The sequence below is a fragment of the Nanorana parkeri genome, unplaced genomic scaffold (assembly GCF_000935625.1).
Source record: "Nanorana parkeri isolate BGI_ZX_2015 unplaced genomic scaffold, ASM93562v1 scaffold1458, whole genome shotgun sequence".
NCBI lineage: Eukaryota > Metazoa > Chordata > Amphibia > Anura > Dicroglossidae > Nanorana > Nanorana parkeri.
Window position 1 is genome coordinate 156,854 of NW_017307726.1, and position 22,216 is coordinate 179,069.

The following is a 22,216-nucleotide window of genomic DNA, read 5'->3' on the forward strand; positions in this document are numbered from 1 at the left end:
CGTCCTCCCGGACACCATCCCCGCCGCAGCCCTGCTCCTTCCCCCGGGCCGGGCCGCTCTCCAGCACCTCCCGGTAAGTGATCATCTCTTTTTTCTCCTTTATCTTCTGATCAAACGACTTGGACACAAAAGCAGTAAGTTCTTCCATGGCCGCGGATAATAACCTGGCAGATCTTCCTTCCAGGGTCCCTGAAAGCTCAATCAGAAGACATCAAGGGGGCTGAGCAGCTAGAAAACCCCACTCAATCTCCCCTCGTTAGAGATCTTTGTCAATTCTTCCTGCTAAGAGTTTCACATCAGATAGGGATGTGCTATTGAAGTCGCAGTATTTATACTTTGCAAAGCCTGCCCCTTGTTCTCAGCAAATTACCTCCCCTTGAAAGTAGGAAAAGAATCCCCCTTTCTCCCTTGTAGCATCCTAGCAGCAGCAGTGCGAGATCACTAGAGCCCTACAGGTTCCCAGATCATTTGTGGTCAGGTTGCTATTGGCCATTAATCCCCCGGATTGACAAGAATCCCTAATTAATTTAGTTAAAGCCTTGCTCTGTGCATGCTGTCCTGAGTGAGGGAGACACAGGGGACATGGGCAGGATCAGGGAGGGGCCACCAGCAAACTGGCATGTGTCTGCTCTCTGCAGCCCAGGGGAGCAAAGCACATCCCCCCCTTCCCAATCGGGTCCCTCTTTAACCACATCAAACATGCTTATTAAATTGCCTTATCTTGTCCATAAACCCATCACCATCCGAGCCACCACCACCATAAGGGGGGCATTCAACCACGGCAGGGCAAAGGCCAGTGACCCGGGTCAGCGTCTGTCTCATTGTAAGATCTTGTTTCATCAGCGGAACTTTAAAAACAATCAGCGCTGCATGCAAACTTTGCATTTTGCCAAGGGCATCATTGATTGGGAATTTCATGCTGGGATCCAGTATTTGTATTTAATTCTGATCGATCAGTGTGCTCGTGACTTGACACCTTTGCAATTGGTTATTATTGTGGTGTAATAAGTACCCCATGAATTATATTGTCTACAAAACGTGTTGGGTGTCAGCTGAAACATAAAAAAAGGAAACAACAATTACAATATCCATTGCAGATGGATTGTAGAAAGGCGTTGGTGTTGGCGCTGCTAATATTAATAAGACGTCGGCAGTAATATAGTGATGGCTTTGCTTTGGCTGGGAGGTTCTGCTAGCACTCAGGGCAATTTTTCTACTTAAATAAATGCATTTTCAGTTATTCTTAATTTGGCTCAGTCATCTACTAATATGTATGTTTCACGACTGTCAGCATGGGACTCAATCTTTATACACCTGACCTGAAAATGTTGGCAATCCCATTCCATCCATTATTCTAATTTTTTATTATTTATTGATTGCCCTGATCTTTGTAAATCTTACAAAGCACAGACGTGACTATCCATGTCCAATGGCACAATTCCCAATCCATGGCTAATGAATTAATTGAACGGGTCCCAGACCTAGAGTTTATTCTACTTATGTGTGTAATTTCGTTTATGTGATTTTATACACACACAGCTTTCTATAGACATTCGCACACAGTGTAAATGTGTGTGTGATGTGTTTCTATATATGCAAATTCATATCCGACACACACATATGCTAACACATGCATACTCAAACGATTTTTCCAAATATAGAGCATAAATTATTTCATGTTATTGGTTTGATGCAGAGTGAATAGAACATTTGTACATATAGATATAAAATTATTTTATAGATATATATAAAAAAAACAAAACATTTTTTATAGCATTGCGATTTTTAGCATTCCGAATTTTTGCCCCCTGATAACATTTTCTAAATATATGTAGAACAATTATTTTCCTTTATTTTAATTAATTCACTGTACTACTACATACTACATCTGGGGTGGGGAGAATTAGTGGAACAGCTGTCAATGAGAAGTACTAAAAGGTGACAGAGATGAATTGTCATCCTGTTTAGTGACAGGACACCCATGAAGAGTATTTAGTGGGGATAGACATGACTTGTTTTCATGCTCAGTGACAGGACACTGTACCCAGGAAACGTATTTAGTGGGGATATACTTGGCTTGTCATCCTGCTCAGTGACAGGACAGTGTAGCCAGGAAAAGTATTTAGTGGGGATAGACTTGGCTTGTCATCAAAGTATTTAGTGGGGATAGACTTGGCTTGTCATCCTGCTAAGTAACAGGACACTGTAACCAGGAAAAGTATTTAGTGGGGATAGACATGGCTTGTTATCCTGCTCAGTGACAGGGCACTGTACCCAAGAAAAGCATTTAGGGGGGATAGACATGACTTGTCATCCTGCTCAGTGACAGGACACTGTACCCAAGAAAAGTATTTAGTGGGGATAGACATGGCTTGTCATCCTGCTCAGTGACAGGACACACAGGAAGAGTATTAAGTTGGGATAGACTTTGCCGTACCATACCCAGGAAAAGTATTTAAAGGGGACATTTATTATCATCCTGCTCAGTGACAGGGGTGGGGATGGGGACATACATAGCTTATCAATGACAGAACTCTGTTTCCAGGAAAAGTACTTACTGGGGATAGACTTGGCTTGTCATCCTGCTCAATGATAGGACACTGTACCCAGAAGAAGTACTGAGTGGAGGTAGACAGTTTGTCAACCTGCCCAGTGACAGGACATTGTACCCAGGAGGAGTACTGAGTTGGGGCAGATATAATTTGTCACCCTCCCCATGACATGACACTGAATGCAAGACAAGTACTAAATGGGGACAGGCGTGACTTGTCACCCTCTGCAGTGACTTGTCACTCTTGTCAGTGGCAGGGCACTTTACTCAAGATGAGTACTGAGTGGGGACAGACATGTTTTGTCGCTCTCTTCAGTGGCAGGACACTTTACTCAGGATGAGTACTGAGTGGGGACATACATGATTTGTCACTCTCTTCAGTGGCAGGACACTTTACACAGGATGAGTACCAAATGAAAAAGCATTGCTTGCCATCCTGCAGTGCTTAGTGACAGGGCACTATACTTAAGAAGAGTACAGAATGTGGGCAGACTTTGCTTGTCATTTTGCTTAGTGACAGAACATTGTACCCAGAAAAATTAATGAGTGGGGACAAAGATGGCTTGCCACCCTTGTCATTGTCAGGGCGCTGAATAGGAATAGTACAGACCAGACAGAGCTGAGATATCACCCTCCTCATTGACAGGAGTACCCAGGAAGCCAAGCTGGCACACTTCTCTTCTAATAACCTCTCCTGACAATGGAATACAATAGATACACAAGAGTATATAAATCCATCTCTTCATCAGTGTTACCAGCCTCTGATATGAAATAGTATGTGCACACAGAGGACGGGATCTGATCTTATAAGTAGCTCCGATTATTCACAGGACGTCCGATCCTATAATCACATTACTTATTAGGAATCGCAGTAAGTCTCCTCATATTACATAAACACACAACCTATGGATCATTTCAATGAATCGAATTGTACATAAAGGAATAATTTCACCACCTCAACGAATAGTGAACAAAGGCTAAAACATTATTGTTCAAACACTGCTACAAATAATAATAATACAAACCCCAACAACAATAATAATACCAGTGATAATAATAATAATCATTATTATTATTCAAAATTGTGAAGGGCCTGCATATAACTCATTAGCAAGTGACGAACTCTATTGCAAAAGGGGGAGAAACTGTGCTAAAGAGCTTACAGTCTACAGATCACTAAGCTTTAAACTTGACCGATAGTGTGAACCAGGTATAGGAATACCGAATAGGAAGACCAAATAAAGGGAGCAGAGAGCCAACATGGAGGGTTTGAAATGATCAGAATTAGTTATGATAGAGTGCGTTTCCTGTATAGACACATGTATATAGGAAACACACACACACACACACACACACTACTGCATAGTATTATATACTGTACATATACACATAGTGAACAAGAACCAGTATATCCACTGTACTGGAATACATTGCACACCACAATCACTGCAGAATACACACATAAACACACATGTAAGAAATTTACAAACACACACACACACACACACACACACACACACACACACACGCACACACTACATGGTATTACTTATATAGTGTACATACATACACTGAGCAATAACCAGTATTCACTGTACTAGAATACATTACACGCTACAGTCACTGCAGTATACACACATAACACACAGGTATATAGAAACTGCCACACAACATTTTGAAACAATACAGACAACAGTTTTAATCTGTAGCACAGAAGAGTCCAACCTCCTGATATTACACAGAGCCATGTATACCAAAGTGTATACAGCTGGTCCAGGCTGGGGAGAATGGCTCTGTGATATCAGCCAGTATGTTCCTATAATAAGGCCATATAAGAAATATCTGCATCCGTTGACTACGATAAAGGGAAGGATAACATATATCATAATATTATTATTATTATTAATGTACTGTGCTTTGGTTTATTATCCCTCTGTACTGTGCTTTGGTTTATTATTATCCCTCTGTACTGTGCTTTGGTTTATTATTATCCCTCTGTACTGTGCATTGGTTTATTATTATTATCCCTCTGTACTGTGCTTTGGTTTTATTATTATTATTATTATTATTATTATTGCTATCCCTCTGTACTGTGCTTTTGGTTCATTGAGGGACTGGTCGGTTCATGTGACTCCCCTCACCTGTCTTGTATTACTTCCACTTCTCTGTAATACATCTATATACGAGTCACTGGTCAGAGTTGTATTGATGGAGCACTGTGCTCATGGTACACAGCAGACTGGCTGAACCGCTACAGTACTATAATTAGTTGGTGTTTACACTGTGTATTAAAGCAGCAGTCAAGAGTCATTTTGGAGGAAGAGCCGCTGCACATTGATTTCCAGCGTCTCCTCTCCTCCCTCCCCTCCCCTCCCCTCCATTGTATCACAGGCTCAGCGAGCTGTTCTCTCATCGATTGCTCGGTGCTCGTTTGCCTGTGCCTAGAGCTGGGCTGGCTCGATTTATCCTGTCTGAGTGTATGTTTTCAGCGTGGGTCAGGGATCCTGTGCAGTTTCCGGTGAGTGGTGCGCGCTGTTCGGTGCTTTTGTCCCCTTTACGTTCCCCTCGGTTATCCGGTCCCGGCTCCGTGGGTGGCTGCAGGACGGCTGTATTACAGCTGCTGCTAGCGGTCCTTGTGCTAGGAAGAGGACCTGGCTGGGCCTGCTCTCGTATTTACAGTATTGTGGATGGACAGTTCCTGGGTGTTCTAGTATAGTGTATGGGAAGCTGAACTGTGAATGCAACTTGTTTATGTCCTATTACACCAAGCGTTCAGTATGATAGAAAGGGGCACCATTCACCAACATGAGCCCAGTATATTACACCAAGCGTTCAGTATGATAGAAAGGGGCACCATTCACCAACATGAGCCCAGTCTATTACACCAAGCGTTCAGTATGATAGAAAGGGGCAGCATTCACCAACATGAGCCCAGTCTATTACACCAAGCGTTCAGTATGATAGAAAGGGGCACCATTCACCAACATGAGCCCAGTCTATTACACCAAGCGTTCAGTATGATAGAAAGGGGCAGCATTCACCAACATGAGCCCAGTCTATTACATCAAGTGTTCAGTATGTTAGAAAGGGGCAGCATTCACCAACATGAGCCCAGTCGATTACACCAAGCGTTCAGTATAATAGAAAGGGGCAGCATTCACCAACATGAGCCCAGTTTATTACATCAAGCAAACATACAATAACACACATTCACACCAGCCACAAGCTAAAATGGTACTTTAAGGCCCCATTCACACTAGGGTGCGATTATGTGCGTTTATATGCATTTTTTATGTTTTTCTAAATGCATATGAATGCATCTAATGGTTTCCAATAGGTCCATTCACACTAGGGTGCGATTAGGTGCTTTTATATGCAATGGTTTAATGGTTTTCTAAATGTATATAAATGTATCTAATGATTTCAAATGGATCCATTCTCACCTTGCGTTTAGATGCTTTTAGATTCAGTCAGTTTAGCTGCGTTTAGAAAAGTTAGGTGCGTCCAGGAATAAGTCTTGGCTTCTAAATGCACCAAAACGCATGCAAACTTATGTAAATTTAAAACACGTCTATTTGCTGAAATCTCATTGGCTACTTCAGCGGACAAAGGACAGATGCATCTAAAATCATAAGCATAAAAAAGCATCTAGCCTGACAGATTTTGCAGACAGATCTCTGGATAAAATCGCAAGTGGACAGTGTGAATGAGGCCTAAGTGTGACACTGGTGTCTACTGGGTGCATTGCTAAAACTAGTGATGTGTGTGGACACAGATCAAGTTTGCAAAACTGTCGCTGACACCCCCTCTTCCGGTCCAATCAGTTGTGGCCAAGGTATTCCCCACTCCTTTGTGACTTGTTACTGTGGGGCGGGGAATGCCCCGGCCACAACTTGTTGGCTGGGAGGGGCTGTGTCAGTGACAGTTTTGCGTGGGCTTGGGTGAACGTGGTTTGCATTGAACCCACAAATATCACCAGTGGTAACAATGCAAGGAATCACTGCCACCCAGCGGACACCAACATCAGACTAACAGGACAATTTTAGCATGCGACTGGTGTGAACCCAGTTTAAATGCATGTGTGTTATTGTGCGTTGTGTTAGGGCAGCCCAGCCCATTCATTGGGCTGTCTAATACTCCACAACTGACCAAAAACCATGCAGCATTTTCAGCAGTGTGTTCAGTCGGAAAAGAGGAAGTCACACATTGATGATGTCAGATCACAGCCACCTTGTTTAACCACTTCAGTACTGGCATGTTACATCCCTTCCATTACCAGGCCATCTTTCAGTTTGCAGCGCTGTGCAAGGTTGGCTGAGAATTCCTCTGTTCATTCACTTTCTATTTTGTTAATTGATAAAAATAAACTATTAACACTGTTATTTCTGAAAGCATTCTTACTTTACAGCATTTTTTCACACCTGCCTAAGGGCCCCGATTGGGGCCTGAACGCACTGGATCGCATTGCGGCTGCTCACTTTGTGTTGGGGCGGGAGAGCATGTGGCGGTGCATTGAAGTCAATGGTACCGCAGCCACGCTCTCCGATCGCAGTGCGATCAGCAGCACGGGAGTGCGTGGCACATCAGTGCCTGCGTTCCGGACCGGTCAGAAAAAATGCTGCAAGCACTATTTTTTCTGACCGGACTGCAGGCACTGATGTGCCACGCACTCCCGTGTGGCCGATTGCAGTGCGGCCGGAGTGCCATTGAGTTCAATGCACCGCCACTTCCCCTCCCGCCCCAACAAAAAGTGCGTTCTGGCCCCAATTGTCCGGGATGCACTGTGGCTGGCGTGAACTAGCCCTAAAACGTTTGCACTGCACTGTACTGTACAGTACAGTGTATGTATGTGTGTGTATGTATATATGTGTGTGTGTAATATATACACAACATATTAAAAATAACAGGTCATGAATTTAATCTTGGAGTCAATAAAGCAATGTACAGTATTATCGAAGTCTTGTATTTTGTCCTTAAGGTAATCAGGATGTTATCTAATCTTCTCTATCTATGAATAACTTAAGAAGGGGGAAAAAAGACACAACAGGAAGGGTGGGGATGCAGGCTAGAGGAGTGGATGTGGGAGATTTGTGGAGAGAGGGATAGGACGGTGAAGGTGGGAGTGCGCTAAGAAGAAAGAGGGGTTGTCTGGTATGGTAGTCAGTGAATTTTTGTGATATTTCTCTAACTTTTTGCCAGAAGGGTTTTAGTTTGGGGCATGACCAAAACATTTGCTTTTTTTGTTGTTGTAAGGAACACAATGGGACGCCACTCTTCTGATTCAGAGGTGGAAACCAGGACACGCAAAAAGAAGAAACATCGAAAGCGTTCATCCTCCAGTAGCTCATCAGAAAGCAGAACTCGTAGTCATAAAAAGTCTGGACGTAGATCAAGGTCTCGCTCTCGAGATGCATACTCAAGTTCACACTCCTATGACAAAAGGTGAGCTGGATTATTCACATTGTGAAGCTGGTGATATTTTTACAGTCCTCATTGGTCAGTCCTGAATATTTTTAGTATTCTCAGTAGTCCAAAACCAGCATATTAAGTATAACGGCAGTCATTTTCCTGTATAGTATACTGCTATAGTATACTGCTGCTAGGCCTTTAGGGCAGCCACAGTGTGGTACATTGTCTACATCAACAGCATATCCAATTTGGTACGCATTATAAAGTATAGTTAGTTGTGCCTGGTCACCAAACTGCCATACAACTCCGAAGGGCAGCATTGAAGGGGAGAGGCATTGTTCTGTTCTAGCCCTATTCTAGCTGACTGGTTTCAGACCACTGCACTTTGGTCATAGTCCGCTTTACCAACCTTGCTGCAATTACAAAGCTGATTGTTATTTTTTTTAGAAGGGGCCATGCTGTAATAAAACTGTACTCCATGTAGATAGAAATACACAAATGAATGCGGCTCTTTATTCAATAAAACATAATTATTAATTATTTTTAACGCCATCAGTCTAAGTACTTGAATTTGACCTGGTATTAGCTCCTTGCAATCTTCAGTACAGCAGAACTCAGGCTGGAGAGGGAGAAGCAAACTAATGAGCCACTTAGTTGTGCTACAGGGCTCATGTGCTAACAAGGAACATGCCGATGGTGCATCTAATTTTCACATTCTAGTCACTGGCCGGGGGAACAAAAAGACCTGCAAGTGTTACTGAACTACTGCAGAGAAAAATCAGGGTGTCTGCCCTGCCAGATCAAATCTCAGAACACAAATGCAAATCTTTTGGCAAGTAAAACATATAAGTATTTTATGTGTGTTTTAAGCTGTTTGCCTGGAGTTTCACTTTTAGGTGGTCTTGAAGTCGGTAAAAAGGTTGGTGGGATCCTGCCTGGTTGGTTTCTGCATGATCTGGTTCATAGTAAATATCTGATTCATTGTTGATTTTCCAGGGCCGAATCCACACTGGTAATTGCCTAGGATTCCATCTCTAAATTCTAAGCAGTGGAAATAAAGAATGTTGGCAAAGATTTTGTTTGCGATATTGAGAAGAGATATACATATATGATTTCCAGATACCACTGGGTCTACTTTCTTATGAAGAGCACGGATAATTGCACATTTTCACTGATTGGACAGTTCCTCTTTATTCCAGATGCTTCAAATTATTTAATAGAATCTTCTCCTGAGATTTTAAATAATAAAGTTAAAACATTATGCAGGGCCATTGACAATGCCTAGTGATTTCTTGTTTTTATGTTTCATATTGGCTGTATCTTTCTCCAGCTTTCTGAATCCCATTTGACAAATGGGGTTCTTGTTCTCGTCTGGGGAGACTTCTGCTTTATTTAGAAGCTAATCAAAGTTTCCAGCATGCAGGAATGCTGTGTTGGTAGCTGATAATAGAACCACGGTAGTTTTCTCAGAGATACTGCCGGTGCCAAGAGCCACTCCGGACAGACAGCGCGAGTTGAGGGAGCTTAACAAGTGGCTCCGGAGCTGGTGTCAGAAGGAAGGTTTTGGTTTCCTGGAGAACTGGGCTGACTTCGCAGTCGGCTATCGGCTCTTCAGCCGAGACGGGCTGCATCTTAATGGGAAAGGTGCAGCATTCCTGGGAGGGAAAATGGTAGAAAGACTGGAGGAGCTTTTAAACTAGAAAGTGGGGGGGAGGGTATAAAAATAAAATTACTTAAACTAAACGTTGATAATTTAATCATAGATAAAAATAACACAGAAAGTAGTAAAAAAGGAGTTAATAATAGTGGGCTCACTCCAGTCAATATAGGAAATCCGTTGGCACATGTAAGTATAACAAGGTTGGACTTGATGGACTAATGTCTTTATTCAACCTCAAATACTATGTAACTATGTAACCAGCTCTGGCTTTGTTTGTGAAAAATCTTGGTTTGAATTCCCTCCTCAATTTGATTATACCCCTGTAGAACTTTCTGATTTCTCAGTCTGAATATTGGTCCTCTATTCTCAGATTGCTTTCCCCACTTTTTCTAGAGATGCAGTTTCTCTTCCCCTTTTCTTTTTTCTTTCTGAATTTAAATGCCACATGCCATATGCTGTGCTTGTGATTTTTTTTTCTTCTAGGTAATCTTCATTTTTTTGGCAGTAATCGTTTCCCACCCCCAAACTGAACAAGGCACCTTATTTCTATGCAGATTCCCTACCAAGCAAGGCTTCTGCTATCTTGCAGATGGTTTCTTAACATTTCTCCTGTCTTGAATGATCCAAGCTATCTTTGACATGAGATCACTGAAGCAGATGTTCATAAATTCTGCTAGCATATTGGATTGCTGCTGCTGGATTTTGAAGTGTGGCAAGTTAGAATTGTTTGCCTCTTATTTGCTTTATGTTGAAAATGGGAGTCTCCTATTCTTGCTATCACATGGTGATGGTCAGAGTCTACATTAGCACCCATTTACGATCTTACATCCCACAATTTTAAAAGATATCGGACATCAGAACAAGGTCAATCTGTTTTTATTTGGCTACTTATCATGCCCAAGTGCTGTAATATAGTGATGCCAATCATCAGGCCATATTAAGTTGCTTGTTGAATTAGATTAACAGCATTGTTTTATCTAAGCGGAAAATTTGAGTTATTCTGGTGTAGATGTCATCCTCTCCCACATAGGCATATATACAGTATACCCATTATAGTTTTTCCATCTGCTATGGGTCTCTTCTCATAGTTTTTTTCCCAATAAATCATTGAATTTGTCATGTTCTTGTTGTTAGCCCAGTAGAAGCATGAATGTTGATTGGAGTGTAGATTAAAGGGTACAATTGTATGGGATAATTGCTCTGAATTGCTAAGACTGGCTACCGTGTCTAAGTTTATTTATAACAACAACACGTCCCAGTCTAAGTATCACAAATGCAGAAGATTGTATCATTCCTTTCAGGTTCTTCTTCGTCTTGAGTTGGAATAATTATACCTACATGTTAGTGATGTACTCCCAAGACTGGTGTGCACAAGCTATTGTGATAAGTAATGGTTTGCTTTTATTCCTCCATACAAGTCATTGTGAATGTGTGGTAAACATCTGGTAAATGTAGTGTAAGCGCATGTCAAATGTATCCAAAACTGATCTCAAACACTTGTGTTTACTAACACTTCACAGAGCAGCCATGGGCAATACTGGGCATGTTGTTGCCATTAAGTTATGATGATCACCTATAGCAGTATGCCCTGTAAGAAAAGCTACAGACTTTTTTTTTTCAAGAATAAGTTTTTATTCATCACATTCCAAATACAATTTAGTTATATAATTATATGCATAAAAATAACAGTAGCATCTACATCTAACCGCTATTCCCTTGTCTATAATTGCTAATCAACCATAGTCAGATGCGTGACACACTGATCCGTTATCGTAAATACTTATACAACTATTATATCAAAAAGCTATATTATCTAAAATCCCGTCGCATTCACAAAACAATCTAACCCCTTCCCCCCCAACCTCCCCATCTCATATTCCTCCCTTCAATACATTCGCAAGGACAATCCAACACTCACACACAAAAAAAAGAGGAGGAAGCAACTCACTGGGTCCTTACATGTATTGTTGGATCTCTTTTGAGCCAAGAAAAGCCATCCATGGTCTCCATTTTTCTACAAATGTCCCGTGTCTATCATATACACTGGATGTCAATTCTTCCATTCACATTATGTGGTTCAATTCTAGTACCCATTCCCAAGTCTCGGGGGTATTTGTCTCCAATACCTTGGAATTATCGCCCTTGCTGCTGCCAATATAGGACATATCAGTCCCCTCTTGATGCTTTTTACTGGCCATAGAGCATTGACAATAATGCTACTTCTGGAGTTTCCGATATTTTTAATCCCATGATTCTATCTGCTATTTCAAAAATTATTCTCCAGTAAGGCTTTTTTCCCTGACACGTCCACCATATGTGCAGCATTGTACCCTCCTCCAATCCACATCTCCAGCACATCTTGGTTGCTTGCGGGTTTATTTTGTGTACCGTCACTGGGCATCTATACCACCTAGTTAATATTTTAAAGTTCCTCTCCTGCATTCCAGCCGAAATACTCGATTTAGAAGTTAAGAAAAAAACTTTATCCCATTCATCTTCTGAGAAAGTCTGTCCTATTTTTCGGTCCCACTCCCTAATATAATAGGGGGGAGGGGGGGGGGCGGGAATGTCGCTTCCAGAAGTATATTGTATATTCTTGACACCCTGTGTTTCCCCCCGGGATTATTTAAGATCATTTTCTCAATTGCCGTCAACTCCCTCTCCGTGGGAACACAGGTAATTGTACAAATGTTTTAAGTTGGAAATACTCGAGCCATCTACCTTGACTTGTTCTTCCTGATGAAGTACACCCAATGTATTCACTGCTTGTAGTATTGGAGAATGGCTCGAGGTCTTCCACCTCAAAAAGCCTTTCTCCCCCAACCCCTGTGGGAAATCTGGATTACCAAGTAGAGGTGTCAATGGACCCACATAAGATGATATATCACATTTCGTGATTAATGCGTCCCATACATCTATTATCACTCTAGTTACGCTTGACCGATTCCATCTCCGCGGTCGTTTGTCTGGGCATACCCATGGTAATGACGTTAAGGGTATTGAGATCTCAGCTTGTTCTATGGTTACCCAGAGTTTGATCCGCGTAGGGCTAAACCAGTCCATCATTCTATTCAAGGTCGTAGCTTTATAGTATATCTCCATGTGTGGCAGACCCCCTCCCCCCTTCTAGTGTTTTTTTTAACCAAAATATCATATCTCAGGCGTGCCCCCGAAGTACCCCAGGTATATGGTAGCAACAGAGATCGTAGGCTACAGACTTTAATGCAGTTGCCACAAACACTGTGATAACTGGTCAAATAGCTATTATTGCTGCAATCATACAGTATGTAGCCACAGTAAGGGCACTCTTACAGGATCTCTCTAGATGAGGCTTAAAGAGAACTGTAGCTGCTCTGTACTAGTAGGCATTACCATGTGGGGTGCTGGCACATTTAGAAATGACCATTTAAATATTAACAGGACATATTACTATTGTATAACTAGTACATCACAGCAAAATAGTACGGGATGTAGCTAAGGTAAAATGATTATACCTTGAATGTTTATCTGCCATTTGAAATATTCTGTTTTTCAACTGGCAGTCGGGTAACTGCTTCTCAAAGTATATGTGGGTACACTTTATATGCAATGGTAGGTGTATATTGGATGTATCATCAAAGAAGGTTCAACTATATGTAACCAGTAAGTGCAGATTATGGATATTTTTAGCCTGTGTGCGTTTACTTTTTCATGTTCAGTTTTTAAAATGATCCTTTATTTTTTCATCTGTTCATGTTTTAGACGCAGACATCGTTCTAGTAGTGAATCATCATACAGCTCAAGGAGAAAGCGCAGTCACAGCAGGTCAAGAGATAGAGGGAAGTCACGAAAAGTCCACAGATCAAGGACATCAAGGTACTTTTGTTTTTTTAAGGTAATCCGCTATTTATTTTTCCCATGGAGTAATAAATCTGCAAAACAAACAAATAAATATGAACATACAATTTATTTTTCCATTGCAGGAACATTGCAACAGGTAGGACACCCTGTAAATTGTTACTTCCCAGTAGTTGCAATCTGGACAGCAGGATAGGGAGCATTGCCATTCTTTGTCCCTGTTATCTGTACTCAACTGTAGTCACTCCCTTGTAACATCAGTTGCTGTCTGTGTGGATGAGATACAAAGACTGAACAGTGTCCTTCACTGCTAGGTGCTAAGGCTTAGCAAAGTAAATGTGAGGCCCAGAATCCTAGTTAGTAGGACATTCACTTGCAGGTGTGTCGTATAAGAAAAAGCATTTACCCAAAAAGTATTTTCTCATTTTATGCAAGGTTTGTTTGTTTTTTAAAAATGCATTAAGCATTGCTTCTTCAAATTTGGTACCTAAAGCAACCCTGTCGGAAAGAAATTTTGCACAAAGCTGCCCTTCATGAAAGAAGAATGAGCCTCTAGTCTCTGTTCTCTGCAGACTTCATAGGAAGAGTACCCAGAATTAGTGTGGTATTTGGCAGCACACGCTGCAGGATAGATTGGCAAGTAAAAACGTTTGCAGCGACGGCTGTGTTCAGATTTTTTTTTTTTCTCAACTGTCATTTTACAGGATGACTAACCCCAAGAACAAAAATGTAATTTATTGCAGCTTACTAGTTCTTATATATGGTGGCTGCATTAGGGCTCATTCACATGGCTGTTCATGGGCCGTACACCACCCAGATCACAGTATTTCTACGCTGGCACAGCCAAGTTTTTTCCGATGACCTGCGGACAGAATACCTGTAGAGATCAGTGGCAGGTGGGACGATTTGCAATGCTGATCTGCCCTGGAACAGCTGGGAAAGGAGCTGGAATGCTTCACCTATTGGCAGTCACACATTCCCCTGCCGAAAAACTGGGCGGGATTACGTTAAAACGTGTGACCATGTCACCGCTCACACATTCTAACGTAGTCACAACCTTTGATAGAACATCAAGGGGGTATGGCCGGTACCCATGTGAGGGGTCCGGGGGGCCCCACACATGGTTACGCTACTGCAACATTAGAGACCGCTGGGGGCGGATGCCAGTGTGATCCGCTCCCGCGCCCCACCCCGTCTTGGGAGGGGGGGCCCAAGATAAAATCTTGCACCAGGGCCCTTTGGTTATTAGGTCCGCCACTGCTCTCCATGGATGTTCGCATGTAATCGTTCAAGGAGCTTACCCCCCCTCCTGCCTGTCTCAGCTGCGCTCTCCTCCTTGCTGGGAACTGGCTGCATACTGTGCCTGTGTCCCCTCTAAACCCTGATACAGGCAGGGGGAGAGCAGTGGGGACACAGAACAGAGCATGCAGCTGGCTCCCAGCGTGTAGAGAGAGCTGCAGAGCAGCGGCGGGAAGTGGGGGTTGATTTATAGTGGAAAGTTGTCATCAACGGCTTGTCAGCCAGTGGAAATGAATGGGGCTTTATTGATAGTCACATGGTGACAATACAAATATAAGTAAAACGTAATTTATTTGTACATACTGTATAAAAAGAGTTTCATATATACAAAGGTTAAAAACAAAGACAGTCTCCATGACATGGGTTGACACACCTCCTATAAATCCACCAATACATATACAATTAGCATATCATATAGTCATCTTAACTTTGCTATGATCAGTATGACAAGTCCGTCATTGGTAAGCAAAGTTGATGGCATAACAGGTCATGTCATTGTGGATTTGACACTCAATGTGTTTCATCATTGATGGGATCTTCAGGAGAGAGGTATTGATCAACTTCATACATCTTAAAACTAGGGGTGCATCAATATATCGGCTGCCGAAACATATCGACTGAAAATAGCACTTTTGGCATAATGCCGAAAGTGCAATTTTATGGTTGATACAGTGCTGCATCCGTTCTTTCTTTCCTTCCCGCTGTGCGCCGCTCAGTGGCCCAGTGGGGAGGAGAGAAACTGTCACAGGCCGCCGAGCACTGCGGGAAGAGAGCGATGTGAGCGGCCGGCGTCTCTCCTCCCCGCACCGCTCAGCCTCCTGTGACAGTGTGTCAGGAAGGAGAGCGGTACAAACACTCAGTGATCGCTGAGTGTATGTAAATAATTGAGGACATAGTATGGTTACTCTATCCTCAATTATGAATGGGAAGTGATTTACATCACCTCCTGTTCATTCATGATTTTAGTTATAGTAAACACACTCTGTCCTCATGTTATGAATGAACAGGAAGACTCATAGAGGATTCCTGCTTATTTATAACTGGGGATACAGAAAAAGAGATTGAGGACTGTGTCCTCAATCTCTTTTTCTATTTTAAAAGGGAAATAATGGGGGTCTGTTTAGACCCCTAATATTTCCCCAATGCCCCTAAAAGTAAAGTAAAAAAATCAAATATTTAATTAAAAAAATGAATAAAAATAAATATAAAAAAATGAAAAAGTTTATAAAAAATATGAAAAAATAGAGGAAGTCAAAATAAAAATTTTTTTGGGTTCGGCCTGACATTTTTTAAAATTTCGGTTTAGAAATTTTCATTTTGGTGCACCTCTACTTACAACACATAAACATGGAGCTGTGGCACAGCCTGTGTGCGACCCAGTCTCTGAACACTCATTATGTTTAGGCTGAGCATCCTCTTAAATAAAACTGTAGAGCACCATTATAACCCCTATTATTTAATTGGTTTACTGGTTTGCTTTATCTGTTGCTATGGCAGTCTATTGCTTTGCTGTGCCACTGTTCCCCTGAACGCACTTCTCTTTGGCCTGCCTCACCTGCAGTCCTAATCCCAGAGAAAGGGGCCATAAAATATTTCCTGAATTATTTATTAGCAGTATATAAGGAAGCCTACCTTATCAACTGAAGAACCACTACGGACACATTTATTTATTTTTTTATCTTTAGGCCGCTGAGGGCCGCAGAGAATGTGTGAGAGGGCACGTGGCCCACGAAATGTCAGTTTGACATGCCTGCTTTAAACACATTACCCTGCTTTTTATTTAGGTTTAAAATATAGCATGTAGGTATGAACATTTAATATTAACAGAATTATGGAATTTGAGATTGTATTATGTTAAAAATTAATAAATATTTTAATAGTGGTTGCTTCTCTGTAATGTTCTTAGGTAATTTACAGTTTTAGTAAGATGTGCATTGATGCTACATAACTGACATGCAAGGTGCTGCCACAAAAGCTGTTGTAGGTGCCAATAATGTCGCTATTTTGTTTATTATGCTTTTCATACTCTGCACTATTATTATATTTGAGGACCAATGCCAGTGTATTAATTATTTCTGTCCTGGTAGATATTGTAATAGTTTGGCTTGTGCTTTTTTTTTTTTTTTTTCCCACTACTTCTATGAATTTAAAACTATCCTGGAGCGAGGCTGGATGATGCAAATGGGACTTAATAAGATTGCAAACTGAATTTCAGCAAAGGAACCGTGATTTACATTAAATTAGGAATTTAAAAAAACTGATTTAGCTTTGCGTTATTGAGCATTTGCTTAATAACATTTTGCCTCCTTGAGACAATAATTTGTCTGTGAAACTCCTATATGTCCTCTGCAGGAGAAATTGAAAGCAACAGCTCCCTTCTCCCAACCTCACATGGAACGATATAAAGGAGTCTTTCAGCTCAGCAAAATTTAATAAATCATCCCATTTCCTAATTCGATCATATTAGATGGTGATGTGGAAGAGGCATTTCAAATCGCATCTCCTCATTAATATACATCAGTCGGGGGAATGGAATACTTTATGTGGAGATGTCATGGCTCCTGTGTCTTAGTTTACTAAGTGGAACAGGTTGATGTGATACAGGGGGCTATTTGTCACTGTCTCGTTAAAATGGTTTGGGTCGAGTTATGGAGTCCAGAAAGACGTTGGCTGATAAATCAAAACTGGATTGAGTGGACAGGAGGCAGTGATTGATACCGTGACAGGATATGAAAAAGGAATTGAGATACAAGCACGCATGATATCAAATATGTGAAGGAAAATGGCCCTAGAGTATGAATATTATTCATAGAAATGAGAATAATAATATTAGATTGCAATGGTTCTAGGTGCAATGACACTACTTACTGCAAAAATATATTGGCTACTAAAATTCAGGCTTGGGTACAGATTTCAGATTTTTCTGTTTGCCATTCTAGAGTGGTAGAGGAAAAATGGTTCTTGTCTAACATTAAAGGTCTTCGCTCTGTTTGTGTTATGTGTTTTTCATTTTGAGTGCAGTCACCAATTGGTACTACCTAGTTTTAATCCACTGAGATAAGCTTAGTTGGTCCGTAAAGTAAACTTAAAGTAAACTGAACTATTTACATATTCTGAACAAGCAGTATAATACCTTTAATACAAGCACTTATTCACCTCTGTATCCAAAAACATTGTGGAGAAATTCATTTTTAAGTTTCACAATACAGCAACTAACGTCTTAGTTTTCTTCCATGGTGAGCAGATAATGCCAGCCCTGTAGTGTAAACACACTGTTAGAAACCGACTGAAACCTGATTTTGGAGTCTTTGTTGTGATCTTTGAAGATCTTGGAGAATAAAGTTTACATTAAAAGCAGTGAGAAATAATAGTTTTAATATCTATAGTCATACCACATGTGTGCTTTAAATGTTGAAACTAGAAAAGTATGGATGTTTCTTATAGCAACAAGATACCAGATGAATACCTTGTGAATGTGGATTAGAAGTTCAAAAATTACAGGTTTTTTCCCCATATGTTTTATTAATGTGAAATTCCATATCATTACTCAAAGGGGTTGCTTTTCGCTAAGACAAGGAGAGGACAGTTGTCCTACAGGAAACATTAGCTCATACTTCCCTAGTGATTCTTTTGGCGTTTATTCAGTATCCCCAAAAGCACCCAAAACCTTTAGTCTGGACTCTGAGACCCTTATTGTTAAAGGGTCATCTCTATTAGAGGCTTCCTCAGCTGTTGCAGGTGAGGCAGAGGTCTCCTCTGTCCACAGGGACCTCAACTTCCACTCGACTTCTTAAGTGTTTGTGCTCAGCTGCTGAAGCATTCTGCCTGCAGAGGTTATATACACTGAGTGGCCAGATTATTATGACCACCTTTTGCCTTCAATACTGCGGCGATTCTTCTTGGCATTGGCTCCACGAGATGTTGAAAGGTGATGAGAGGAATCTGACACCATACCTGATGAATAGCACTGTCCAGTTCTGTGAGATTTGATGGTTGTGGAACCAGCTGCCTGATGGCTCTTTCAACTTCGTCCCACAAATGCTCAATTGGATTGAGATCTGGTGATTGTGGGGGCCACCTAAGCAAGGTAAATTCTCCCTCATGTTCTTGAAACCACTCCTGCACAATACGAGCACCGTGGGATGGCGCATTGTCTTGTTGGAAGAAGCCATCTCCATTGGGATACGCCATAAACATGATGGGATGAACTTGATCAGCAACGGTACTTTGGTATGTTGTGCTATCCAGATGTTGTTCCACACTAATTAAAGGGCCCAAATCATGCCAGGAAAACATGCCCCAAACCATAACACTGCCCCCACCAGCTTGAAGGGTTGTACTCATGCATGTGGGGTGCATGCTTTCATGCTGTTCCCCCCCCCAAATTCTCACTCTGCCATCTGCATGATGCAACGGAAACGTGATTCATTGGACCACATTACTTTTTTCTAATGCTTGACTGTCCAATCCTTGTGTTCCTGTGCGAATTGGAGACGTTTTATCTTGTTAACTGCAGACAGCAAAGGTGTTCGAACAGGCCTTCGGCTTCCATACGATGCAGTGTACGGCGAACAGTGCGCTCAGAGATCATTTGAGAGGATTCCTGATTAAGATCTGCAGTAATTTGATGCAGTGTTGCCCTTCTGTTGTCTTATACCAGTCTTGCCACTCTCCGTTCTTGAACATTTAACGAATTTTGCTGTTTTGCTGATACTCGCTCCATGGCTCCGAGTGGCAACAATCATCCCATGTTCAAAGGCTGTTAAATCGCGTTGTTTACCCATATCTTCAGAATAAAATCACTTCTACTGTCGTGGTAAACAACCTGCTTCCCTACTTATGATGGTCTGGCCCTCTAGCAACTTCAGTGCGAAATTATAGCTAATTTGCGTCAGGTGGTCATAATAATCTGGCCACTCAGTGTACACACCCCAGTGCAATCTCCTGCAAAATCTGTCTCTGATTCTCCTGAGCCCTTAAATCAAACCGGTCTGTGGCCCCTGTTACCATTTCTCAATCAGATTCCCAATGGTCTACTTCTGAATAGGCTGTTTTTAAGGCCACAGTCTCCTGCCCTTGACTCCGATTTAAAACGGGTTGTTTCAGAATTTATAACCTGGTCACTTGGAGATAGGTCTTCTTTCCGTGGATGGTGTGCAGCCTTTTGAGAAAGTTTCTCAAGATCCCGTCCTTGGTTCTGTCCAGGGTGAGTCAGAAGATTCTTATCACCATGTTCTAGATCAAGGTTAGGCAGGTTCTGCAGAGTTTGACCAGGGATGGCCAAACTCCGGCCCTCCAGCTGTGGTGAAACTACAAATCCCATGAAGCATCTCTCTCCGGGTGTCATGTCTGTGAGAATCTTGCAAAGCCTGATGGGATTCGTAGTTCCACCACAGCTGGAGGGCTGCAGTTTGGCCATCTCTGCCATAGACCCTGCCAGATGTGGATGGTTTTTTTTACTCATCCTCTTGCTCTTTTGAAATTCATTTGTACCAATCTGTGGTTGTTGTATACCTTCATCCCTGCCCGCCCTTGTAGGGGTACCTTTCACTACCCTCGGGGTAGGTATTGCACTGTAAGTATTCTCACATTCCTTAGATATCCTGTTTTTGGAGGTTTGTTGTCTGTCCAGACAACCTCATACCTATCATAGGTCATTCCTTCCCTGAATCCTAAGGGTTGGGAGTGTAAGGCCTGGGCCTTACTCTCCCAACCCTAGCTGGCCTTCTCTTGTGGACCTGATTTATTTGTCTAAGATTGCCTCCGGGGTCCTGTTCTCCTAAGAACTTGTCCCAAGCGTTATTTTTCTGTTGAGCACATCACATTCTTGGTTTGTTTCTTCCCTATCAGGTAGTTATCTTGTTCCATCTGTTTTGGTGTGTTCTTCATTTAACATCCACTCACCTGTGTAGGCTCAGTGTTCCTTCAGGTGGAGTCTTCCCCCTTGGTGGCGATCTTTTTTTGCCCTGTCCTGAGCATCAGGTTGATCCTCTGTGGCCCTTCCTTGGTCATTGGCAGATTCACCTCACCTCATTTGGTTTAGATCTGGACTTGGCCCTTCAAGTAGTTGCAGAGGATTCAAAAAGTTGCAGACAAGTCCTTGTTCCAGTCTTTTAACTGTCAGTGGCTGTTGCCCACTCCCTGGTTGGACTGCTTTTAGATGTCCCTTTTTTGATCCCTATATATTACTTCATTAGATGAGAAAGAAAATAAGATTTTTGTACTTACCATAAAATCTATTTTTGAAGTCTAGTGAGGGACACTGGTCCCACTCCCCTGTGATTGTTTTTTTCTTCCTTTGCCCTTATACTGCTTTTTACAAAGCTGGGGCTGAGTAGAGTGAACTTATATGGGGGGCTGGCTTACAGTGTTTGTTTGCCAGGATTTTCCCTCAATGGACTCCAAGAGGTTGCAGTTACTGCAAAAATCTTATTTTTTGCTTATGCAAATCCATCTGTGCATTTACCTTTTTTTCAAGATGTTCTCAACCTGGACTGTTGAGTTGTCAGTGAGGGAAACAGACATGTGTTTAGTCTTCAAAAATTAACAGTCACTGCTCTGCAAGCAGCCAGAGCAGCAAGAGCTAAGGATACAATTATTTTATGTTTATTCCTTCTTATTTGCAGTGAACTAACTTATAGTGGACACAGTTATTAAATTTAGGGTGAATAAGTTATTTATACAGCATTAAAGAGATGTTCTTCTTTCTAACATAATAAATGGATATGTCCTCCCACTGTTGAATTTAGTTGTTTAAATAATGCCACCATGCTGCTTGGAGGAGATGACAACTAATAGTTGCTCAGCAGTGCTGTGCAATCAGCAGATGAGGAAACCAGCAATTGTAGTCGTTCAGTTGTGCTATTCATGCTTCAGATTGACAGGTATTCTGGGCACAGAGACTAGAACTTGCCCACGGATTTTCCACTTTCTGTTTGAAAGTGCAAAACCGTTTCAACATTCAGACTAGAGCTGCAGCTAACGATTATTTTCAAAATCGATTTAGTTAGCCGATTATTAGCAGCCCATGCAATGCAATTGGCTGGCTAACACTCCACAATTGACCAAATATAATGCTAGTTACAACACAGGGTTATGTTTTCCTTTATTTGTACAACGTGTCCACTGCATTCAGACACACTGCATGGTCATCCAGGACACCTTAGCAGACTGGCCTCATGTTAGTGAATGGTGCCCCTTTCTATCATACTGAACACTTGATGTAATAGACTGGGCTCATGTTGGTGAATGCTGCCCCTTTCTATCATACTGAACGCTTGATGTAATAAACTGGGCTCATGTTGGTGAATGCTGCCCCTTTCTATCATACTGAACGCTTGGTGTAATAGACTGGGCTCATGTTGGTGAATGCTGCCCCTTTCTATCATACTGAACGCTTGGTGTAATAGACTGGGCTCATGTTGGTGAATGCTGCCCCTTTCTATCATACTGAACGCTTG

The 22,216-nt window shown here is 41.8% G+C and overlaps 2 protein-coding genes across 2 annotated transcripts in view; one reads left to right on the top strand and one right to left on the bottom strand.

Annotated features, from left to right (window-relative positions):
- SHOX2 (short stature homeobox 2) overlaps positions 1-368 on the bottom strand; it is an 8,241-nt gene extending 7,873 nt beyond the window's left edge. The window contains exon 1 of the mRNA XM_018570114.1: positions 1-368. Coding sequence (XP_018425616.1) covers positions 1-148 — 148 coding nt within the window. The 5' untranslated portion in view covers positions 149-368.
- Positions 369-7,800: 7,432 nt separating this feature from the next.
- RSRC1 (arginine and serine rich coiled-coil 1) overlaps positions 7,801-22,216 on the top strand; it is a 238,905-nt gene continuing 224,489 nt past the window's right edge. The window contains exons 1-2 of the mRNA XM_018570115.1: positions 7,801-7,993; positions 13,362-13,475. Coding sequence (XP_018425617.1) covers positions 7,812-7,993; positions 13,362-13,475 — 296 coding nt within the window. The 5' untranslated portion in view covers positions 7,801-7,811. The remainder of the gene's footprint in view (positions 7,994-13,361; positions 13,476-22,216) is intronic.